The sequence below is a fragment of the Carassius auratus genome, unplaced genomic scaffold, assembly GCF_003368295.1.
Source record: "Carassius auratus strain Wakin unplaced genomic scaffold, ASM336829v1 scaf_tig00214178, whole genome shotgun sequence".
NCBI lineage: Eukaryota > Metazoa > Chordata > Actinopteri > Cypriniformes > Cyprinidae > Carassius > Carassius auratus.
In genome coordinates this window covers 70144-87569 of record NW_020527545.1, presented here as the reverse complement: position 1 = coordinate 87569, position 17426 = coordinate 70144, and the positions used below count along the sequence as shown (strand labels likewise).

At 38.3% G+C, this 17426-nt stretch overlaps 1 protein-coding gene across 4 annotated transcripts; it reads right to left on the bottom strand.

The window, feature by feature from the left end:
* Positions 1 to 382: 382 nt before the first annotated feature.
* Positions 383 to 16653, bottom strand: LOC113091275 (uncharacterized). 4 transcript variants are annotated; one of them, XR_003287325.1, is made up of 10 exons: positions 12691 to 13129; positions 12413 to 12599; positions 11886 to 11982; positions 11708 to 11805; positions 10810 to 10872; positions 4001 to 4121; positions 2788 to 2814; positions 2497 to 2700; positions 1203 to 1362; positions 383 to 1068 (listed from the first exon to the last, which is right to left on the bottom strand). XR_003287325.1 is itself a non-coding variant. In XM_026256684.1 (9 exons), exons 2-8 carry the CDS (start codon positions 12594 to 12596, stop codon positions 1283 to 1285), a joined length of 771 nt encoding a protein of 256 aa, XP_026112469.1. In that variant the 5' UTR covers positions 12597 to 12599; positions 16598 to 16653; the 3' UTR covers positions 384 to 1068; positions 1203 to 1282. The 4 variants fall into 4 exon arrangements, 3 of the variants coding, with proteins under 3 accessions (XP_026112469.1, XP_026112467.1, XP_026112470.1); XM_026256684.1 differs by lacking the exons at positions 4001 to 4121; positions 12691 to 13129 and adding an exon at positions 16598 to 16653 and having other exon boundaries at positions 384 to 1068; positions 2497 to 2718; XM_026256682.1 differs by lacking the exon at positions 4001 to 4121 and having other exon boundaries at positions 384 to 1068; positions 2497 to 2718.
* Positions 16654 to 17426: the final 773 nt, after the last annotated feature.

Genomic DNA, 17426 nt, shown 5'->3' with positions numbered 1-17426 from the left:
AAAAAGGCATGTGCAGAAGAGGTTACAATTTGCCAAAGAACACATCAACTGGCCTAAAGAGAAATGGAGGAACATTTTGTGGACTGATGAGAGTAAAATTGTTCTTTTTGGGTCCAAGGGCCACAGGCAGTTTGTGAGACGACCCCCAAACTCTGAATTCAAGCCACAGTACACAGTGAAGACAGTGAACCCAGATAGCAAATGACATGTGGCCCAGTTCTGGCCCACATCTCCCATATTCTTCTGGCCCACATACCGCGCGGAATGACGGCGATGACTCAACCTGAGTGTGGCAGCTAGAAGTCAGCCACAATCGGGCCAGACATGGGCCACATCTCAGACATGGCATGGGCCACAACTGGGCCACATCTCAGACATGGCATGGGCCACAACTGGGCCAGACATGGGCCACATCTCAGACAAGGCATGGGCCACAACTGGCCAGACATGGGCCACATCTGGGCCAAATCTCAAAAAATGGCATGGCCCACATCTGGCCCAGATCTAATTATCATATATTAAAGAAAATACTCAAATAACCAGTCAAAAGTGATTTAATAAATATAAAATATTTCATGAATGCATTTAAATGTATAAATAGTAATCAAAACAGGAAACAATACATATTCTAAATACATATTATATAAATAACAAATATAAAATAAAAACAGGCAGGGTCCAGAAGGGGAGGACTGCAAGAAACCAAGGAAGTAGTCCAAACAAAACAAAAAAGGAAACAATAAATATAATACATACATACAATTAAACAGGCAGAGGGTCCAGAAAAGGAGGACTGCCAGAAATCAGTCCAAAGAAAACATTAGACAAGGTCTACATATTATGAACAAGGTTATTATTTATAATATTTAATGAACAAGTGGAGTATCCGATCTATAGTTCAAAAACAGCAGTCCGTTGAAAAAGTGTCAGAACCAGGAAACAGTCAATTTTTTTGTCTTGCCCGACGGCCTCCATCCCTGTCTGCAGAAAGCTGCAGCCATCTCTTTATCCAGTTTTCTACTTCCTGGTCTGTTGCAGTGGAAGTCAAACGGTTTCTTCTGACTGCAGCTACAATGACACATGACCAACAGTAAATAACCAAATTATTATTATGTATTATGAAATCTAACATTTATAGGGAATTGTTTTTTTAGCTGACACCAAACACAAATAAAACAGTAGTTAATTTCAGAAAGCCATACCATTAATTATAGTTTTCAGAGAGGTGTCTTTGAATGCTGCTTTTCCATTGATTCCCCTCCAGTTCATTTGCCGGGCCATGTCATTTGATAGAAGGAAGCTCAGAATCCGCCATACACTTTCCTTTACTGTTGTGCCTCCCCTCAAGGCTAACGTGTTTATCTGTAAAAATAAATGAACAAGCAAACATCATACTTGATTAGAATGTTCAAAAACAGGGTGGGCTTTTACAGTTCAATATAACAGTTAATTTGAAATTATTTAGCCTATAAAAGGATAGTAGAATAACCGTTTCTGTTTTAAAGTGCAAAAGTGCGTCCATCCATCATAAAGTGCTCCACACATCTCTGGGGGGTCGATAGGAATTACGTTTATGAAATCTAACATAGCACTGCGTTCGTGGCTCGACTAGTCTAGACTGTTTTCCAAGATGACGAATGCCTTTAAACGCGTAATGTACTGTCTTTATAAAATATCTTCTTATTAAACTGTCTGTACACTTACAAAGTTCTCAATGCTTCGGTTGGCATTTAGGGACCCTCATTATGCTACTGTGCTAGTGTGAGGCTATTTTGAGCCTAGTTAGTGGTATTAACTAGCGATTTACTTTTTACTTACTCTGAGCCCCATATACTAGCGTTATGAGCTAATCTGTTTTTAGAGATATAACTCTTTACATTCGATTATAATGCAAACGCATCCCAGGGAACGATTGACTCGGTAACCATGTGTTAATTACCCCTAGGTTCATTTTCACCGGAATTGTCCTTTAACAAAGGCTCATTGAAGTGAATGGTTGCTTTAGAATTAGAAAAATAGATAGCTTCCAGCAGACAGGCCCTGGAATATACAGCCAATCACTGCCATTATAAAGCTTGGAAGAGCCAGGACATTATTTTTATATATAACTGATTGTATTTGTCTGAAAGAATAATTTCATATACACCTAGGATGACTTGAGGGTGAGTAAATCATTTGCTAATTTACATTCATTTCAGTTCCTTCAGCAGTAGGAGGAACTTATTCGCAACCAATCAATCTCATTGGTTAGTACCAACTATTACCATACACATTTTGACTTGAGCAAATCAGTTAGAGAGTAAAATTGCCGCTTCTTCACCAAGCCAAACCTCTCTTGTTGCTTAACCATTCCATGTCGAACCGGCCCAGCCAGTACAGATATGATTTTAACATGTGGTTGACTACCTTCTGTACCATGTACAATGAACAAAAGATGAAAACACTGACACAGTTAATTGAGCAGTTAAATTGTTCTATTGAAATATGAAATCTTACCACAGCCGTTTTTGTAGTCTTCCTGCTGCAGCTGCCCCTCCATGACTTGAAGTTGTTGAAAACTTGACAGTGGAAAACAGTCTGTGTTTAATGTTGGGCTGTCTTCTGTAGTTGATAATTTTTTGAGGTCGTAGACCAATTTAACCAATGTTCCCATCTGTTCTTTGATCATTTCTTGGTTTGCAAGAATTTTGCGTATCCAAGCTATAAAAAAAGAAAAAGCTATGAAAAAAAAAAATGCATTACTGTGTTAAAAAAAAAACAGCATAAAAAAAAAAAGTCTGTACCAACCTTCACTGAAACCAGTGTGGGATGATGCTAAAGAAGGGAACACCACAACAATATATTAGTTTGAACATGTTAAATGACAGAAGGAAGAAAAACTTTTACTTTACTTTTGGTTGTACAAAATTTAGTTTAATAGGTTAATGAGTTAAACACGGTCAGTTTTAGAACTTAAATTGTTGTGAAAGATAACGCATGTTGTGTAACAGTATTTTGGATATATGGGTAAACCTGTAATTTTTGAATGCAGTGTTAGTGAACTGACACAGTATTACTTACAACTTAAGACCTCTGCCTCTCCATGTCTAAAGTGTGGGGTGCGATTCCTTGCTGTCAAGGCTAATTAGTGGGAAAGGCCAAAGTTTAACAGTAGATTTTAGCACGTTATATGGGTAAAATATGGGTATGGGTTAAATGGGAAGAAAAGGTTTTATCGTAAATTTACGGGTTACTGATGTCTGTTTCAATGGTGTTGATGTCCTCCTTTGGTTGCTGTGAATTTGTTTTTGGTGCCCTGATGGCATCAAAACAAGCCATAAATAATGTCATCCCTGAATTTGGCTAACATTAGATATTAACACAAAACACAAAGATATAAGCTGTGTCTGAAATCGCTCCCTATCCACTATATAGTGCACTATTTAGGGTGTCGGCCATTTTGTAGTGGTGTCCGAATTCTGATTGAACAACATCATTCCCTACATAAAAACTTAAAGCACAATTTCTCACAATCCAATGCGTAGAGGACTGAGCATGCATGAAAGTGCAGTAGCGAGTGAGCTTAAACCAGAGATTACTTTACAGCTATCTTATTTCTGCTTTAACATTTAATCCTTATTTTTACCATTAATTTATTTATTGAATAAAACGTATTAAAATATTGAGATTATATATTTGACATTACGAAATATTGTTAAGTTAATTTATTAAAATATTATTTAGGCATTAAAACAATGCGTTTTAACTTTTTAAACTAAGGAATTTATGATAATTTGGTGGATGATTTGAAAAATATTCGTTGATCATCTATCATTCGAATGTAATCATAATGGTCGCCTGAGGCGCTCAATGACCCTGTCATCTGTGAGCAGGAGTAAACAATTTCAATTGATGAAACTACAAAGCTGGCACAGAGGTATATGCAAAACGTCAATGACTGTTGTTAATATTATTTATTATATATTATAAGTAACATGTAAGGTAATAGGAGTTTCATCACGTGTGGCGAAGCCTTTACTCCGACAGCTCCAGCTCTCCGACGCGCAGTGTAAACGTCAGCGTCCGAATTCACTCTTTTTTCGTTCACTCCTTGCAGATATAGTGCACTTAAACGCCATACACTATTATAAAGGAATTAGGGAATGAGTGAACGGTTTCAGACACAGCTATAAACATTCTAAGCTTAAAAAAATTAATTATATATATTTATATAAAATCATTTTAAGCCAAAATGGGGGTCAACTTAGGACAAATTGCAACAGAAGCAAACTCAACTTTAAACTTTAAACCAGCCTTTATTAAATATCTTTGCAGAGATGGGGTTTGGGGCTGGGTATGAGATATGAAGAAAAATGAAGTTAATTCGGCCAGCGCTCATATCTGTATTTACATCCTGTTTTCGGTCGAAGTCCATAGTAGTCGATTGTCGAGTTTACTCGGGTGATCATAGGTAACTAAACATATGCGCGTGAATTCGACAATCGATTACTTTGGACTTCAACTGAAAACAGGATGTAAATACAGATATGAGCACTGGCCGAATTAACTTCATTTTTCTTCATATCTTTCACATTTACTGCAGTCAGATTCAGCGCGTTCCCCCCGAAGGAATCACAGCCGTTAGGGCGGGCGTACACTGTGCAAGTTCGGACACTCGGGAGGTCGTGAGATATTGCACACGTTGCGAGTCAGTTTAACTGATAATCGGGTCAAAGCAGCTGGTACATGGCACGACTGTCCTGCATGAATTGTATTCAGAGCCGGTGTTCTGTCGATTTGTCCTACGCTGTCAGATTTTCCTACCTCCCACCAAAACAGTGGGTAGTACAATTCCACAACGAAAATTCTACTGTAAAGTTATGGTTTATTAACGTCTACACCTACCACAACCCTAATCATACCCTTACAGTACTGCAAATACAGTAATTATGTGTTATATTCGCGGTTGTAGCTAAAAGGGATACAGTTACAGGATACCAACAATAAATATTATTTTCTACCAATTAGATTGCGTTTTTATTAAAGTCTACACCTACCCCAGCCCTAAACCTACCCTTACAGTAATGCAGATACATTAAATATCGTTGTTTAGCATAAGACAAAGGACGCGATATTGATGTGCGCGTGCGCAGTAAACCCGCGTAGGAAAATCTGACAGGGTAGGATAAAATGTCAGGACACCGGCAGCAATCACGTGGGCTTTTGCGTTAAACACAGAGACCGTGAAGTTGCGAATGGGAGAGAGAGAAAAGTGTGTGTGTGTGTGTGTGACAGTGAATGCGCACGCTGTATGGTTGCTGCCACTGAGGTATAGCCCCATCCACGTAGTTGTGTATGATTTTGCAATAGGGGACAGCTGGTGAAAAAAGCATGTTTCAATTATCGGGAGGTCCTCGTAACGGCTTGTAATTCCTCTCACACGCTGCAAGCCGCGACCATGCGAGCCTCACCAATTCCACTCGATTTCTCCCGAGTGAAAAAAAAATCATCTGCAGCTAAACAAAAATAGTGTCTGTGACTTTTGTTACAACTGATAAGACACAAGTTGTTTTTGTTATTGGGTTTCATCCAAAAAGATAAATGGAGATTAATTTTCCTAATTAAAAAAAATATATTTTTATTTCTTAAAACATGATATGTTGTGAGTTATTACTGATAATATATTAATCGCAGTATCGGTATCGTGAAGTACCCTGTGATTTTCCAGCCCTAGGCTATACCCAATGTTAAGATATGTTGTGGTATTTGTGAAAATTAGCACATACATAGATTATGCACCGTTTGCCCATGTTAACATTAAAAAAATACAGCTGCAACTGTAGCTGTGTAAAGTGAAAGATTTTTTTTAATTTTTTTTTTACCACTTGATTTCATAGTTTTGTAAGAGAAAATGCTTGTTTGCTAGACCTGATAATTATTGGCATATAATCACATCAATATCAAAAAGTAAAATAAACAAGTAGCATTAAAAAGTTTAACTAATAGTCTAATTTTCTACCATTTACTGTACAATTGAATAAAATTAGCTGCCAGATAAAAAAAAAAAAAAAAAAAAAAAAAAATTGCAGCTAGATAACAATAACCAATAACTTGCTTTGTACTTTTTTTCTGGTTTCACATCACTCCAGTCTAAACTAAATGATTTTTTTTGGTAATGTTTCTACACCTCATAATATAAATAACCTGATAATACTACGTAGTTAACACACATGAATACGTGAATAGTTTTTTCATATTACTTCACAGTGCATTAACTAATGTTAGCAAATTAAATTTCAATAATGTAGGCTACTAGTAAATTGTGAAATTAACATTGAGAAAGATTAATGCTGTAGAAGTGTTAGTTAATGTTAATTAATGTAGTTGACTAGAGTTTAATAAATGGAACCATATTGTAAAGTGTTACAGATTTGTTAAACTCCGATTCAGATGTCTCGTGAGTTCCGTGTTGGACAGATCAGTTTTAACCATTCATTAAAGTGAAATTCGCGAATTATGCGATGCGTCATTAGCGGATGTGTACGCGTTGTGAGATTATCCCAGCAGTTTAGGACATCGCAAGATTTGTCTAAACACAGAACACGTCATCACTGGATAGTTTTTTTTTTGTTTATTGAAAGTGTGGTTTGTGTCAGCTAAATGTGCGGAACGCTTTTCAGAGAAGATAAGGCTGTGTATTTTAGCACAATTCACACCCAGTGGTAATTCAATAAATAAATCTCTGAATGCACCACTTGAAACTTCGGTCTTCCGATCTTTTACCATCGTGTCAATAGATTTTGATTAATATGAGAGAGAGAGCAAGAGTGGAGAGAATGTTCGTGTGTGACTGGGGCTCTCTTTCTCTCTTTCTCTCTCTCTCAGGGTTTCTGCAGAGTTTAATCAGTCAAATTTAAGACTTTTTAAAGACCTTTTTATGACCATTAGGATTTGAATTTATGACCTACACTAATTACGATAAATAACTTCAGTCATTAAAATTCCTTTCAAAAGTCTTTTTTTTTTTAATTATTGACTTTCATTGAAAGTAACAAGTTTTATTAAAACAGTTATTCTATTATTTCTTAAGATTAAGAAACTGAAGCCTTAGCCTTTTTCTTGAATATCAAGAACACAGGAACACTTAACAATTGTAACATTGTAAAGTAAAAATTATTTTATGGCATTATTTTCCAAAATAACAAGTGTTATTGGTGTTTAGTCACAGTATTAAACACCCACAGGACGTAGCTGGGGTCAGCGGAGACCCGGTGAAGGTTTTACCAGTGGGCCCTGTTTAAAATGGTTTAATTTGTATGTTCGTTCATTTTTATTTATTTGTGCTTGTGACGAGTGGCGCAGGGCCGAGAGATGTGGGAACGAGCGAGGCCGGAGTGATTGGGAAATCCACGACACCTGCGCCCCACCGCCGGTCTCGAGTCCCACAGAGGAGATGGAAGGATATAAAACTGGAGTAACGATAGTGAAGGACGAAAGAGGACCAGGCCTGGGTCTTATTTAATGTTTTGGATTTTATTTGTGCGCGTCACTCGCCGTGAGGGGCTGACATGCTGTTTTGTGTTTATTTTTGTTATTAAAGTGTCATTTTGATTGTCCGCCGGTTCCCGCCTCCTCCTTCCGGATGATTATGGAGTTTTTATTATAACAGTGGTGCCGAAGCCCGGGAGAAGGAGGGACGCGCTGCTGAAGATCCCTCGCCGCTGTGGTGAATCCGCGGTGCCATCGAGCTGGCGAGGAAGTGTGCCGCCATGGACACTCGAGGCTGTGGGCTGGAGTGAGTTGCCGGGGACGGGCGAGCTCGCTGCCGGTCGCCCATGATATGGAGGGGCGGCTGCCGTCCGTGAGGGAGCGGAGGAGTCGGTGCCGTTCGCCAGGGGGCGGGAGCCTCCTGCCTCGGTGAAGGAATCCGGAGGGGCACTCCTGCCGGCTGCCTAAAACCGGAGGAGCCGTCGCCGTCCACCGGGCGGTGGAGGAGTGTCGTGCCGTCCGCCGAGGGCCGTCCAGTGCCACCGCCAGGCACCGCGGAGGATATCACCCAGCTGGTGGAGGGCCGAGCAGGAGTGCGTCTGGGAACCAGATTTTTTTTCCCTGGGGGGGAATGGAGCGCAGTCTCGGGAGTACCTCCAGGCCTGCGAGGGGCGATGGGGGTATGTGACGAGTGGGGCGGGGCCGAGAGATGTGCGAACGAGCGAGTCCGGAGTGATTGGGAAATCCACGACACCTGCGCCCCACCACAGGTCTCGAGTCCCACAGAGGAGATGGAAGGATATAAAACTGGAGCGACGATAGTGAAGGACGAGAGAGGACCAGGCATGGGTCTTATTTTATGTTTTGGATTTTATTTGTGCGCCTCAGTCGCCGTGAGGGGCTGACGCGCTGTTTTGTGTTTATTTTTGTTATTAAAGTGCATTTTGATTGTCCGCCGGTTCCCGCCGCCTCCTTCCGGATGATTATGGAGTTTATATTATTATAGTGCTATTTACACACGGTTTACGTTTTTTTCAAGTTTGTAGGTCAAGGTACAGAAACTGAATAATTAAATATAAAATAGCACTGGATAGTCTTCAATGTAAAAATGAAATATACAATCAAATCAGACACCTTGAACATTTCTCACATTATTAGTTTATTTGCTATTGCTTCTAAAATGGTTATAAAATATGACACGAACTTAGAGTTAAACTCTGTCCGAACAAATTCGTCTTGATAATGTCCTAACTTTGAAATCTACGTAATCAACCAAAACTACAGACAACTGTTATTATGACAATATTTACACAACTATCAATACTTTGTTGACCAATTACCAAGCAATGCTTCATTTTGTTCAGACTGTGGTGTGAAAAGTTTCATTAGCAATTCAGAAAAAAAAAAAAAAAACACATAAGCAATGCATGGTGCTTTATAAGGTGCTGAATAATTTTTGTTCCCAGTTTTATATATAGATAGATAGATAAAACATTTATATCTATTTCACTAATAGTTCACTGTATGAAGATTCTTTGGGTATAATATGTCACAGTTTGCTTATACATGCTTACATATCTGTATTAGTGTCCTTTACCTACTCGTAAAATATGTATATCAAAAATTATATCTGGAGTCTGGATAATTTTTGGTTTGACTGTACATAAATTCTTGTTAAAACTACAAAGTAATGAAGTCAAGAGCAGTGAGTGATTTTTCTTTCATTTTCTTGGATTAACATTACAGCAGCCAGTAGCTAAATTAGGCGCGGTCACTTTAAGAGACGATGAACGCATCTTTTTCCTCAACTTTACTTTCACTTTAGAAATAACTGACAAATAAATAAGTTTTTTTCGAGCATACTTTCCAAGGCGGGTATTTTGACATATTTTGTATGTATTTGTCGGCACAAGAGCAAAATGAAGCAAATTCGGTGTAAAAGCATTTTAAGATGCCTTTCTCAGCGTGAGCCCTGAACACCTGAACACCGCGGTAATGAATCGGGCTCTTTCACGTCCTTTTGTTTTTTTCAAAACTGCGATTAGTATTTGTTCGTTCATGTGCAAGAGGGACTGTCCGTGACACGCGGCTCTCTGTTTCCACACCGAACACAGAGCGCGGCAGTGCGCGAGTAACCAGCTAAGTTACTCAGTTCAGCTTTTCCGCATCTTGTGTTTGGATGCTTGATACCGATTGTTAGCGACAAGCTTGAGCCAGCTACTAAATCCACCATCTTCGAGCCATAGATCGTTAAAGGTACATTTTCCCATTGTGATAGCCAGGATGATTTAAATTAATCTAAGCAGTGACTCAGTATGATACAGTATGTTCGGAGTTCGCGCGGGTTTCTGTGAAAGTCCTTCTGACAAGTCTGTATGCTGCTGTATGGACCTAGTAGTTCCGGAACGCTGTGATATCACCCAGATTCCTCATACAGAACTACAACAGGTGAAACAAATGAATGCCATTGCCGCTGCGAGCGCATTTTGATGGAAGAACAAATTAATGGACTAGCATATCAAATTTAAGAAGTGGCTAAATGTTTTTATGACCTTGTATGGAAAAACCAGACGTTTTTTATGACTTTTTATGGCCTTAAATTCTTATTGTTAAATTTATGACATTTTATGACTTTTTATGACCCCGCGGATACCCTGCTCTCTGCTCGTTATTTCAGTTAACATGCACCCTGTCACGAGCGCAGCTCATCTACATGTATGTCATCTACATTAGGCTACTCACCGATCAAATAAGGCTTTGGTGGCTGCCAAAAAAACTTTCAATGCAGGAAAAACCCTGATGTCTCTTAAATGACTGAAATAAAAGCAAACTCACATAGAAGCAAACTCACAAACAGGTTTGACACCAAGTCAGCCCAATTTGTTTCAGCACACGTGCGAACGAACACCACGTCACATGATATCGCTCAGGTCCTACTCGCAAGAGTCGCAACATAAATAAATCTACACGAATTTGAATTTTAGAAGGCCTGCACTTAACACAAATTGAAACTCATAGGCCAAGTTGGATAGGGATTTGAAAATGTAATACCTTGTCAGATGACGTATATTACTTTAATACTTTTTAATGCCCTTAATTTAGGCTAATTTCATTTACTACCTTTTAATACTTTTTACAACCCCGTGGACACCCTGGAATAGGCTATATTTGGGTCTTTCTAAACTTTCCCCTAAAGGGATTCTTCTGGGCTTTTTTTCCCCTTTCTCAAGACATATTCAGGATACAAAAATTAGTTAAATTTGATTTTGTTGCAATTTGTCCTACCTTTTTTCATAAAATGACTAGACGATTACATGCCCAGTGTTTTCTTCAAATACTCACAATTCATAGTCTCTGCGTCCTCTCTGGCCTGTGGTTGAGAGTAATTCCCTGCTCTGCTGGTACCTGTAGAGGAAAACAAGAGGGAGAATGATTCTACAATAATTTAGTGTGTGGAGCGATTGAAAGAGTATGATGATAATGTACTGTCAGCAAGGTTTGCGCTGTTGAGGCTTGCCCAACCTCTCGAGAAATCAAACCAAATGAGTGCAACACACATAGAAACTCAGTAAACATACTGCGCTAATTTATAAAATCCCTATAGGGTCTCATTCAAAAAGTAATTGTTCAAATGTAAGAATTTAAATGTGTGCTCCATCGTTCCTTTTTAATACGATGTAAAAATATGCAGATTTACATTCATCAAAGCTGATTTGACATTGATGAGAATATTGCTTCAAATAAATTATATTTACAATACAAACAAAATCAAAATGAATGACCGATTTACTTGTCCGAAGGACAAGCACATGACAAGGCTTAATGTCAAGCCCTGCTTTATTTAAACCAATTGTATGCCTCATTGTTTTTACATATGTATTTTAATTAGGGATCCACCGAAATTAAAATTCTGGGCCGAAACCAAAACTTCTGGATGAACTTGGCAAAAAGAATACATTTTCCTGAATTAAAAAAAAAACAAGTCAATAAACTAAAATAGCCACAATTATTTTTAAATTAACAAAAATTGGACATAAAATAGGCCCACAATAAAATATAAATATATTAGAGCATGCAAGCAAAGCATAATAAACGGATTACAAAAAAAAAAGTACCTACTAAATTCAAAGGCAAAAGTGTATTTCCAGAACTGATGAAAGCATTCCTCAAATGAATTCACAAAAAACAAATGTGTTAAATTAATAAAACTATAACTGTTGCACAAATTGGCCAATCTTACATTTCCTGATGGGGTTGATTTGCATTGCTGGTGCTGCACGAAGTGGAAAGTTTGCTTCATCCTCAGTTTCACTATCATCGAAAAAACGTGCCCTTTTACTGAAGAAAAAATAAACAAATTATTCAATTTATTGTCCTGATTCAGCAGCCATACTCTGCTCTGTATGTGCTGTATTTACATGTGTCTTTTTCTTCTCACGGGGGGCGAGTCCACGTCTGTAAGGTCTGTGTTTATTTCTGCCTCTGGTAGTTTTTGGCGAGCTTCTTCATATGTTTCTGTATAGATAAACAACAAGGTTTCTGTGAAGCAAACTAAAAAATACATTAAAGAGAAATTATGAATAAATAATATGAGAAAAATATTTTATATATATATATATATATATATATATATATATATGGGCCAGATTTACTAAATGGGCATAATCTCTTTTTTGGGAGAGGTAAACAATGGTGCAAATACCAGGAAAATAACTAGCAAAAACCTTAGTTAATCGCCTTGCATGATTCATCTAAATTAATCTGAATGATTCTGCATGAGTCTGAAAGGAAAACTCTTAAAAACACATATGCAACAAGGTCAGCCGCAAAAAAATAACTGTTCACGCCTTTTTAGTGTCTTTAATAAATCCCGACACCAAAAGACAGTTTATGCTGGTGCAACCTGTTAGTAAATCTGACCCACGGAAGCTAAGGTTATATGTACCTCTAGTAAAAATAATCCGGATTTTGAAGGGGGTCCAGGATGGTCCTGGCTTTACCATTGATTTTATGGCTTTAACTCTATCTTCATATTTGTATGGAGGCCACATACAAACATTGTCCCTTACCCAATTATGGGGGACAACCTCGACTTCATTTGTGGTTTCAAAGATTACGATATGATACATTGGCTGAAAAAAAAAAACAAACAAAAAAAAACAAGAGTTGTAATTCATTTTAGACTTAATTTAGATTCATTAAATTCGTATAAATGCCACTTACAAAAGCATGTCCCACAATATAATCCAGAAATGGTGTTGCTGCTTCTCAAGAACTATGTACATTAATTGGTGATATTATTAAGATGTGTGAGTCAGAGGGAAGACTGCAAATTTGTCTCCCAGAGGCAACCTCACACACTTCTGCCAGGGCTTTGTGAGCTCAGTAAAGTGCATCACTGTTGACAAATTGGACACAATGAATACTCCCATGTTTCTGGAGTCAAGAGGGTAAGTGTATAAGGCCTCTTTCTCTCTATACTCTTGAAACATAACATACTCTTTACCCCCATAAGCAATTATGTTTTTTACTGAAATCACTTTGCCATGAATAGCAATGCAATCATCTCTGCTCGATATTCGCAGCATGACACCATCAACAGTAAGCTGTCTGAACTGATGTACTTCTTCTGTCAGAGTTTGTGGTATGGGTCCATTTTTATGGGGGCACATTGGTGAAATTTCATCAGTGGAATAATAGTTCCTTTCCTCATGCTCTGACAACCTGCGGATAATCTGTGCAAGTGGATTGTGAGGCTTCCTTACCAATCTCTTAAGCTCACCAAGATAATTTTCATAGGGGAAGCCAGATATGCCATCTAAAGGACCATGCACTTTAACATCACTAGCAAGATGTACCAAGCCATGAATGTTTTATACCACCATCTCTTTTCCATACAACAAGCCATAATGCTCAACAAATGATACCAAAAAGGAGTGAGCCAAATCATTCATTTCGATACAATAGTTTGAATTTGCCAAAATGTAGATGGCAACAGACAACAGCATAAAGTTATCATAAACCTGGCGAGGAAACACACTCTTTAAAACAACAGGGCCTGTGTACAGCAACAGTTGACGGAATTCAGTTGCCTTCCAACTAAGTCTCTCACTGAGAGCCCTAGGCTTTCTGGCAAACTCTGAAACGCTGGAATGAATTCCTTTAATGCTACCAGTCTCTCAGAGATACCCAAGACCTGAATGCTCGAAAGCCTTGTACGCAGGGGGCCCACTGAACCACACCACATATCCGTTAGATGTCTCACTACACCCAAACACACAAGGTGCATGTAATCATGAGGAAAACCAGTTACCATGTCAATGTCAGTTTCTAGAAGAGGACAGGGTGTTAGATGGTGTTCCTCATCTAATCCCAGTCGAAAAGCTTCATCTGTTCTACAGGAGGCATCGTTCTCAGAAAATGTCATGCGGTGTTTCACATAGGAACCTTTCTGCTGACATTTGTCACAGCCATAGTATCCTGTATGAGATTTTATACCTTTGATAAAGGCTCGTGCTGGAGCATCACACATGATAGACGTTACCTTGACAAAGAAAGTCTTGCCACAAAAAACAAAACCTCTTCTTAAATTTTGCAACTCACAAACTAAGTGACTGAGATAGTCAGAAAGATTTTTTGGCTTAGTGGTCCCACAAAACAACCCTACGACAACAGGTTTCTTAGATAGACCTTTGAACATGCCAAGAATAGGCCAAAGTTGAACTGAAGAACTTTTGAAAAGTGGGATTCCGTCAAAATTTAGTTGCATGTTAAATGTGTGCCCGTCTGTAAAACAAGAACATACGCTTCTCAAAGTGTTTCTGAAAGCATTGACAATACCAAAATAGTGGAAAGATCCACCGGCAATCATCTCCACATTGTACTCCATTTTCGTTTTTAACAGTGACCTTCCATCTTTTGGCAGGAATGGTAAATGCACTCTAAGAATTGCCAATAAAGCAGAGAGTGCAATGAGAGATACACCAAAACGAAGTGCCCAGTCAGTAATGCTCCTTCTGAGATCACTTTCATAATTTGTTTCACCAGTACTGCTACAATCATGGCTACTGTTTGTATTCTCACTAACAGAGATGCAAGTAGGATTCAAATCTGAAGGTCTGCAGACAGAGGGAATGCCACCAGGAAGAATGCTAACAGGAGAGTTGTTAAGATTATCAGTATGGTCATACACCTCATGAGCCACTGATTTAAGAAAAGTGTCAACTCTTTTGAGGGCCCTTTTCCTAAGATTGCTGCGTTCATTGTAATTCATCACTAGTGAACACAATACAGAGTCACAAATAAAATGTGCATGGAATATCCCTAATGAGTTCAAGCTCAGGATGTTCACTACCCTATAATGAGAGAGAAACAGCAGATTAGGAGAGCAAGTTAATAAATTAAAGGGATAGTTCACAGTAAAATTCTGTCACCCTTTACAATCAACAAATAAACATTAAATGACAATGATAAAACAATACACAAGTCAAGAGTATTATTCTGTATTACAGGTATTTACAGACAGGTCAAAAGAGACAAAAGTTTGGTAGAACAGTATAAATCCATACATTTAAAATAAAAGTAGCAAAAACAATGTCTGATCATGTGTCATAGTGACTATAGTGGATGTGCTATAGTGGACTGAATCTAGTTTTTTTTTTTTTCTTCTCCTTTTTCCTGCAGTGATTCTTTACACATCTGTCAAATAATTTTTAGCTGGCTTTCCGTGTAGTGTAGCGATCATTTAATTCATTACGGTTTAATAATTATGATACTAAAACAAAAGTAATCTTTTGGTTTAGATTTTTAATCATGAATAATGGATTTGTTGCAGTTTTTGCATGATAGTAGCCGTTCAATGGCGTCAAGTGATTATAGTATTTTAAAAGTATTAAACTTTTTCTGCTCTAGGACTAATATTAAATTTAAAGTTCGCTTCATTGAAGGGATACTTCAGCTCTGGAAAGATGAATGTGTATTTAAAATGGGTCATTTATGTAGTAGAAATGTGATTTTTTTATTTTTTATTTGGAGCCTTCTAGACTGAGAAAAGCCAGAAAATGTATTTTAGGCTCATGCGGATGAAAGTCAACAACTCCCAGAATGCACTTGCTTCACTGCCCTAGGAAGCCACACCTACCAGTGAGAGAGCGCAGTTAAACACAAGAAGGCTAGCTAATAATGAGTCTCCGTGACGAGTCTGACAGAGATTGAGATCGCCCATTTCCTGGATTTGGCTTTTGCGTTCTACAGTCACCATTGATTATGTTTACTGTGGCGATCAGGACGAGTGAGAGTGACGCAAGGCCGGTGGATTGTTTACTGATGAGCAACACGTGTGAGACGCACCGCTCTCGTATCTCTCACAGAGGAGCGGGAATTTCCTTATTAATGCACATCAACATGAATGTAAACACTACTACACTACACTTCGGATTCACCAATCGGAATTAATTCAGTTAGATTGAAACAAAAGGTGTGCATGTAAACAATGAATGGCGACTGCAGAAAGCAAAAAGCTGAATATCGGACATTTTGGACTATCTCGGCAACCCGACAGGTCCGGGAAAAATAGGATGGTAACTCCTAATACTTCCTCCTACTACTCCACAGCACAAGAGCCTGTTAGCTTAGCTTCCAAATAAAAGATAGCTGACACTATCAGTGTACAGTACACTGTGCACATGCTGTGAGTGAGATCCCACCTCCTATGGGCTATTGGCTGTAGTCTTTAGCCTCTGGACAAAAAAAAATAAAACTTAAAAAAACAATAGGAGGATATGAGCGTGGAAAGCAGAGTAATTTGAAAATACTACAGGTTTTCTACTAATACAAAGCTTAAATCCAAATCCTGAAGTATCCCTTTAATGTTAGAAATACAGTAAGCAAATTTAGCATTGTACTTTTATTGTTGAGTTGTTTTCATTAAAAATAATAACCACGAATTAAGCATTCATTCTAGAAGTGGAAATCTAAAGACCTTTTGTGTTAAAACACAGGTATACCATATCATCTGTCTAATTCACCTCGTTAAAAGTTCTGTTTAATATAATAAATTAATTTACACTAAAGGAGAAAATAACTTCAAACAACACCTTTATTAAGTGATGCTTAAAAAAAGAGAACTTACCTTGGTTGAAATAAGGGATGGTTAGAAGAGAAAAAAAAGAAAAGAGGATGCAAAATCTAAAAAAAAAGAAACAATAAAAAGAATATATTACAGGTAACAGGGCTGGGCAATATGGAGCAAAAAATATATCTTGATATACGATATATAATCTCGATATCTTTACAGGAAAAATAACCCCTCAAAAACTACTGCAAAAAAAAAAAAGGCCAAAGTCGTTTTTTTACTGAAGTGCAAAGAGGTAGGCAGTTCAAAGTTCAGTACAAAGTGCTTCTGCGACATTTAAGATAAAAAAATCCTTGATTACATAAACAATAATTTAACTGTAAAATAAAATAATACATATTGCCTTCTTTATCTTGTTATCTGTGTAGTGTTTGTAGTGTGTGGAGTGTTGCGAGAGCTAGTGGGTTTGTGGCCGGGATCCTTAGAGGCCCGTTCACATGTCGCACCTAAAAAACGCATGGAAAAGGCACGTCGCTTTCTCCTTTTCAAAGCGCTCGGGCAGTTGCGCTCCTGAGGCGTCCGACGTTGCTAAGCAACCATCAGCTGCGATCTCCCATACAACAAGGAAATTTCAGCAATGGATTTCCACCACCGAAAAACCCTTGCTGTAACTCTGCTACAAGATTTATTTACGAAGAAAAGTAAAGCACACTGCAGTGTTTGGGTGCACCCCATTCTTCAAAAACCACACTGGCTGTGTGTCGCAAGCGTCTCAGCTGCGTGGCGTGTCCATTTTAAATTCGGCTCCCATGTTAATAGGTTAGAGCTTGCAGACTGGCTGCGTGAGACGCACGTCTCAGAGGCGGTCTCGAGCCACGCGGAAAAC

Coding starts and splice junctions, on each gene's coding strand:
- LOC113091275 (XM_026256684.1), bottom strand. CDS start 12,596: ATGTATCATATCGTAATCTTTGAAACCACAAATGAAGTCGAGGTTGTC. Junction 11,983..12,412: donor CCGGATTATTTTTACTAGAG/GTACATATAACC, acceptor TTATCTATACAG/AAACATATGAAGAAGCTCGC. Junction 1,363..2,496: donor AGACTACAAAAACGGCTGTG/GTAAGATTTCAT, acceptor TTATTTTTACAG/ATAAACACGTTAGCCTTGAG.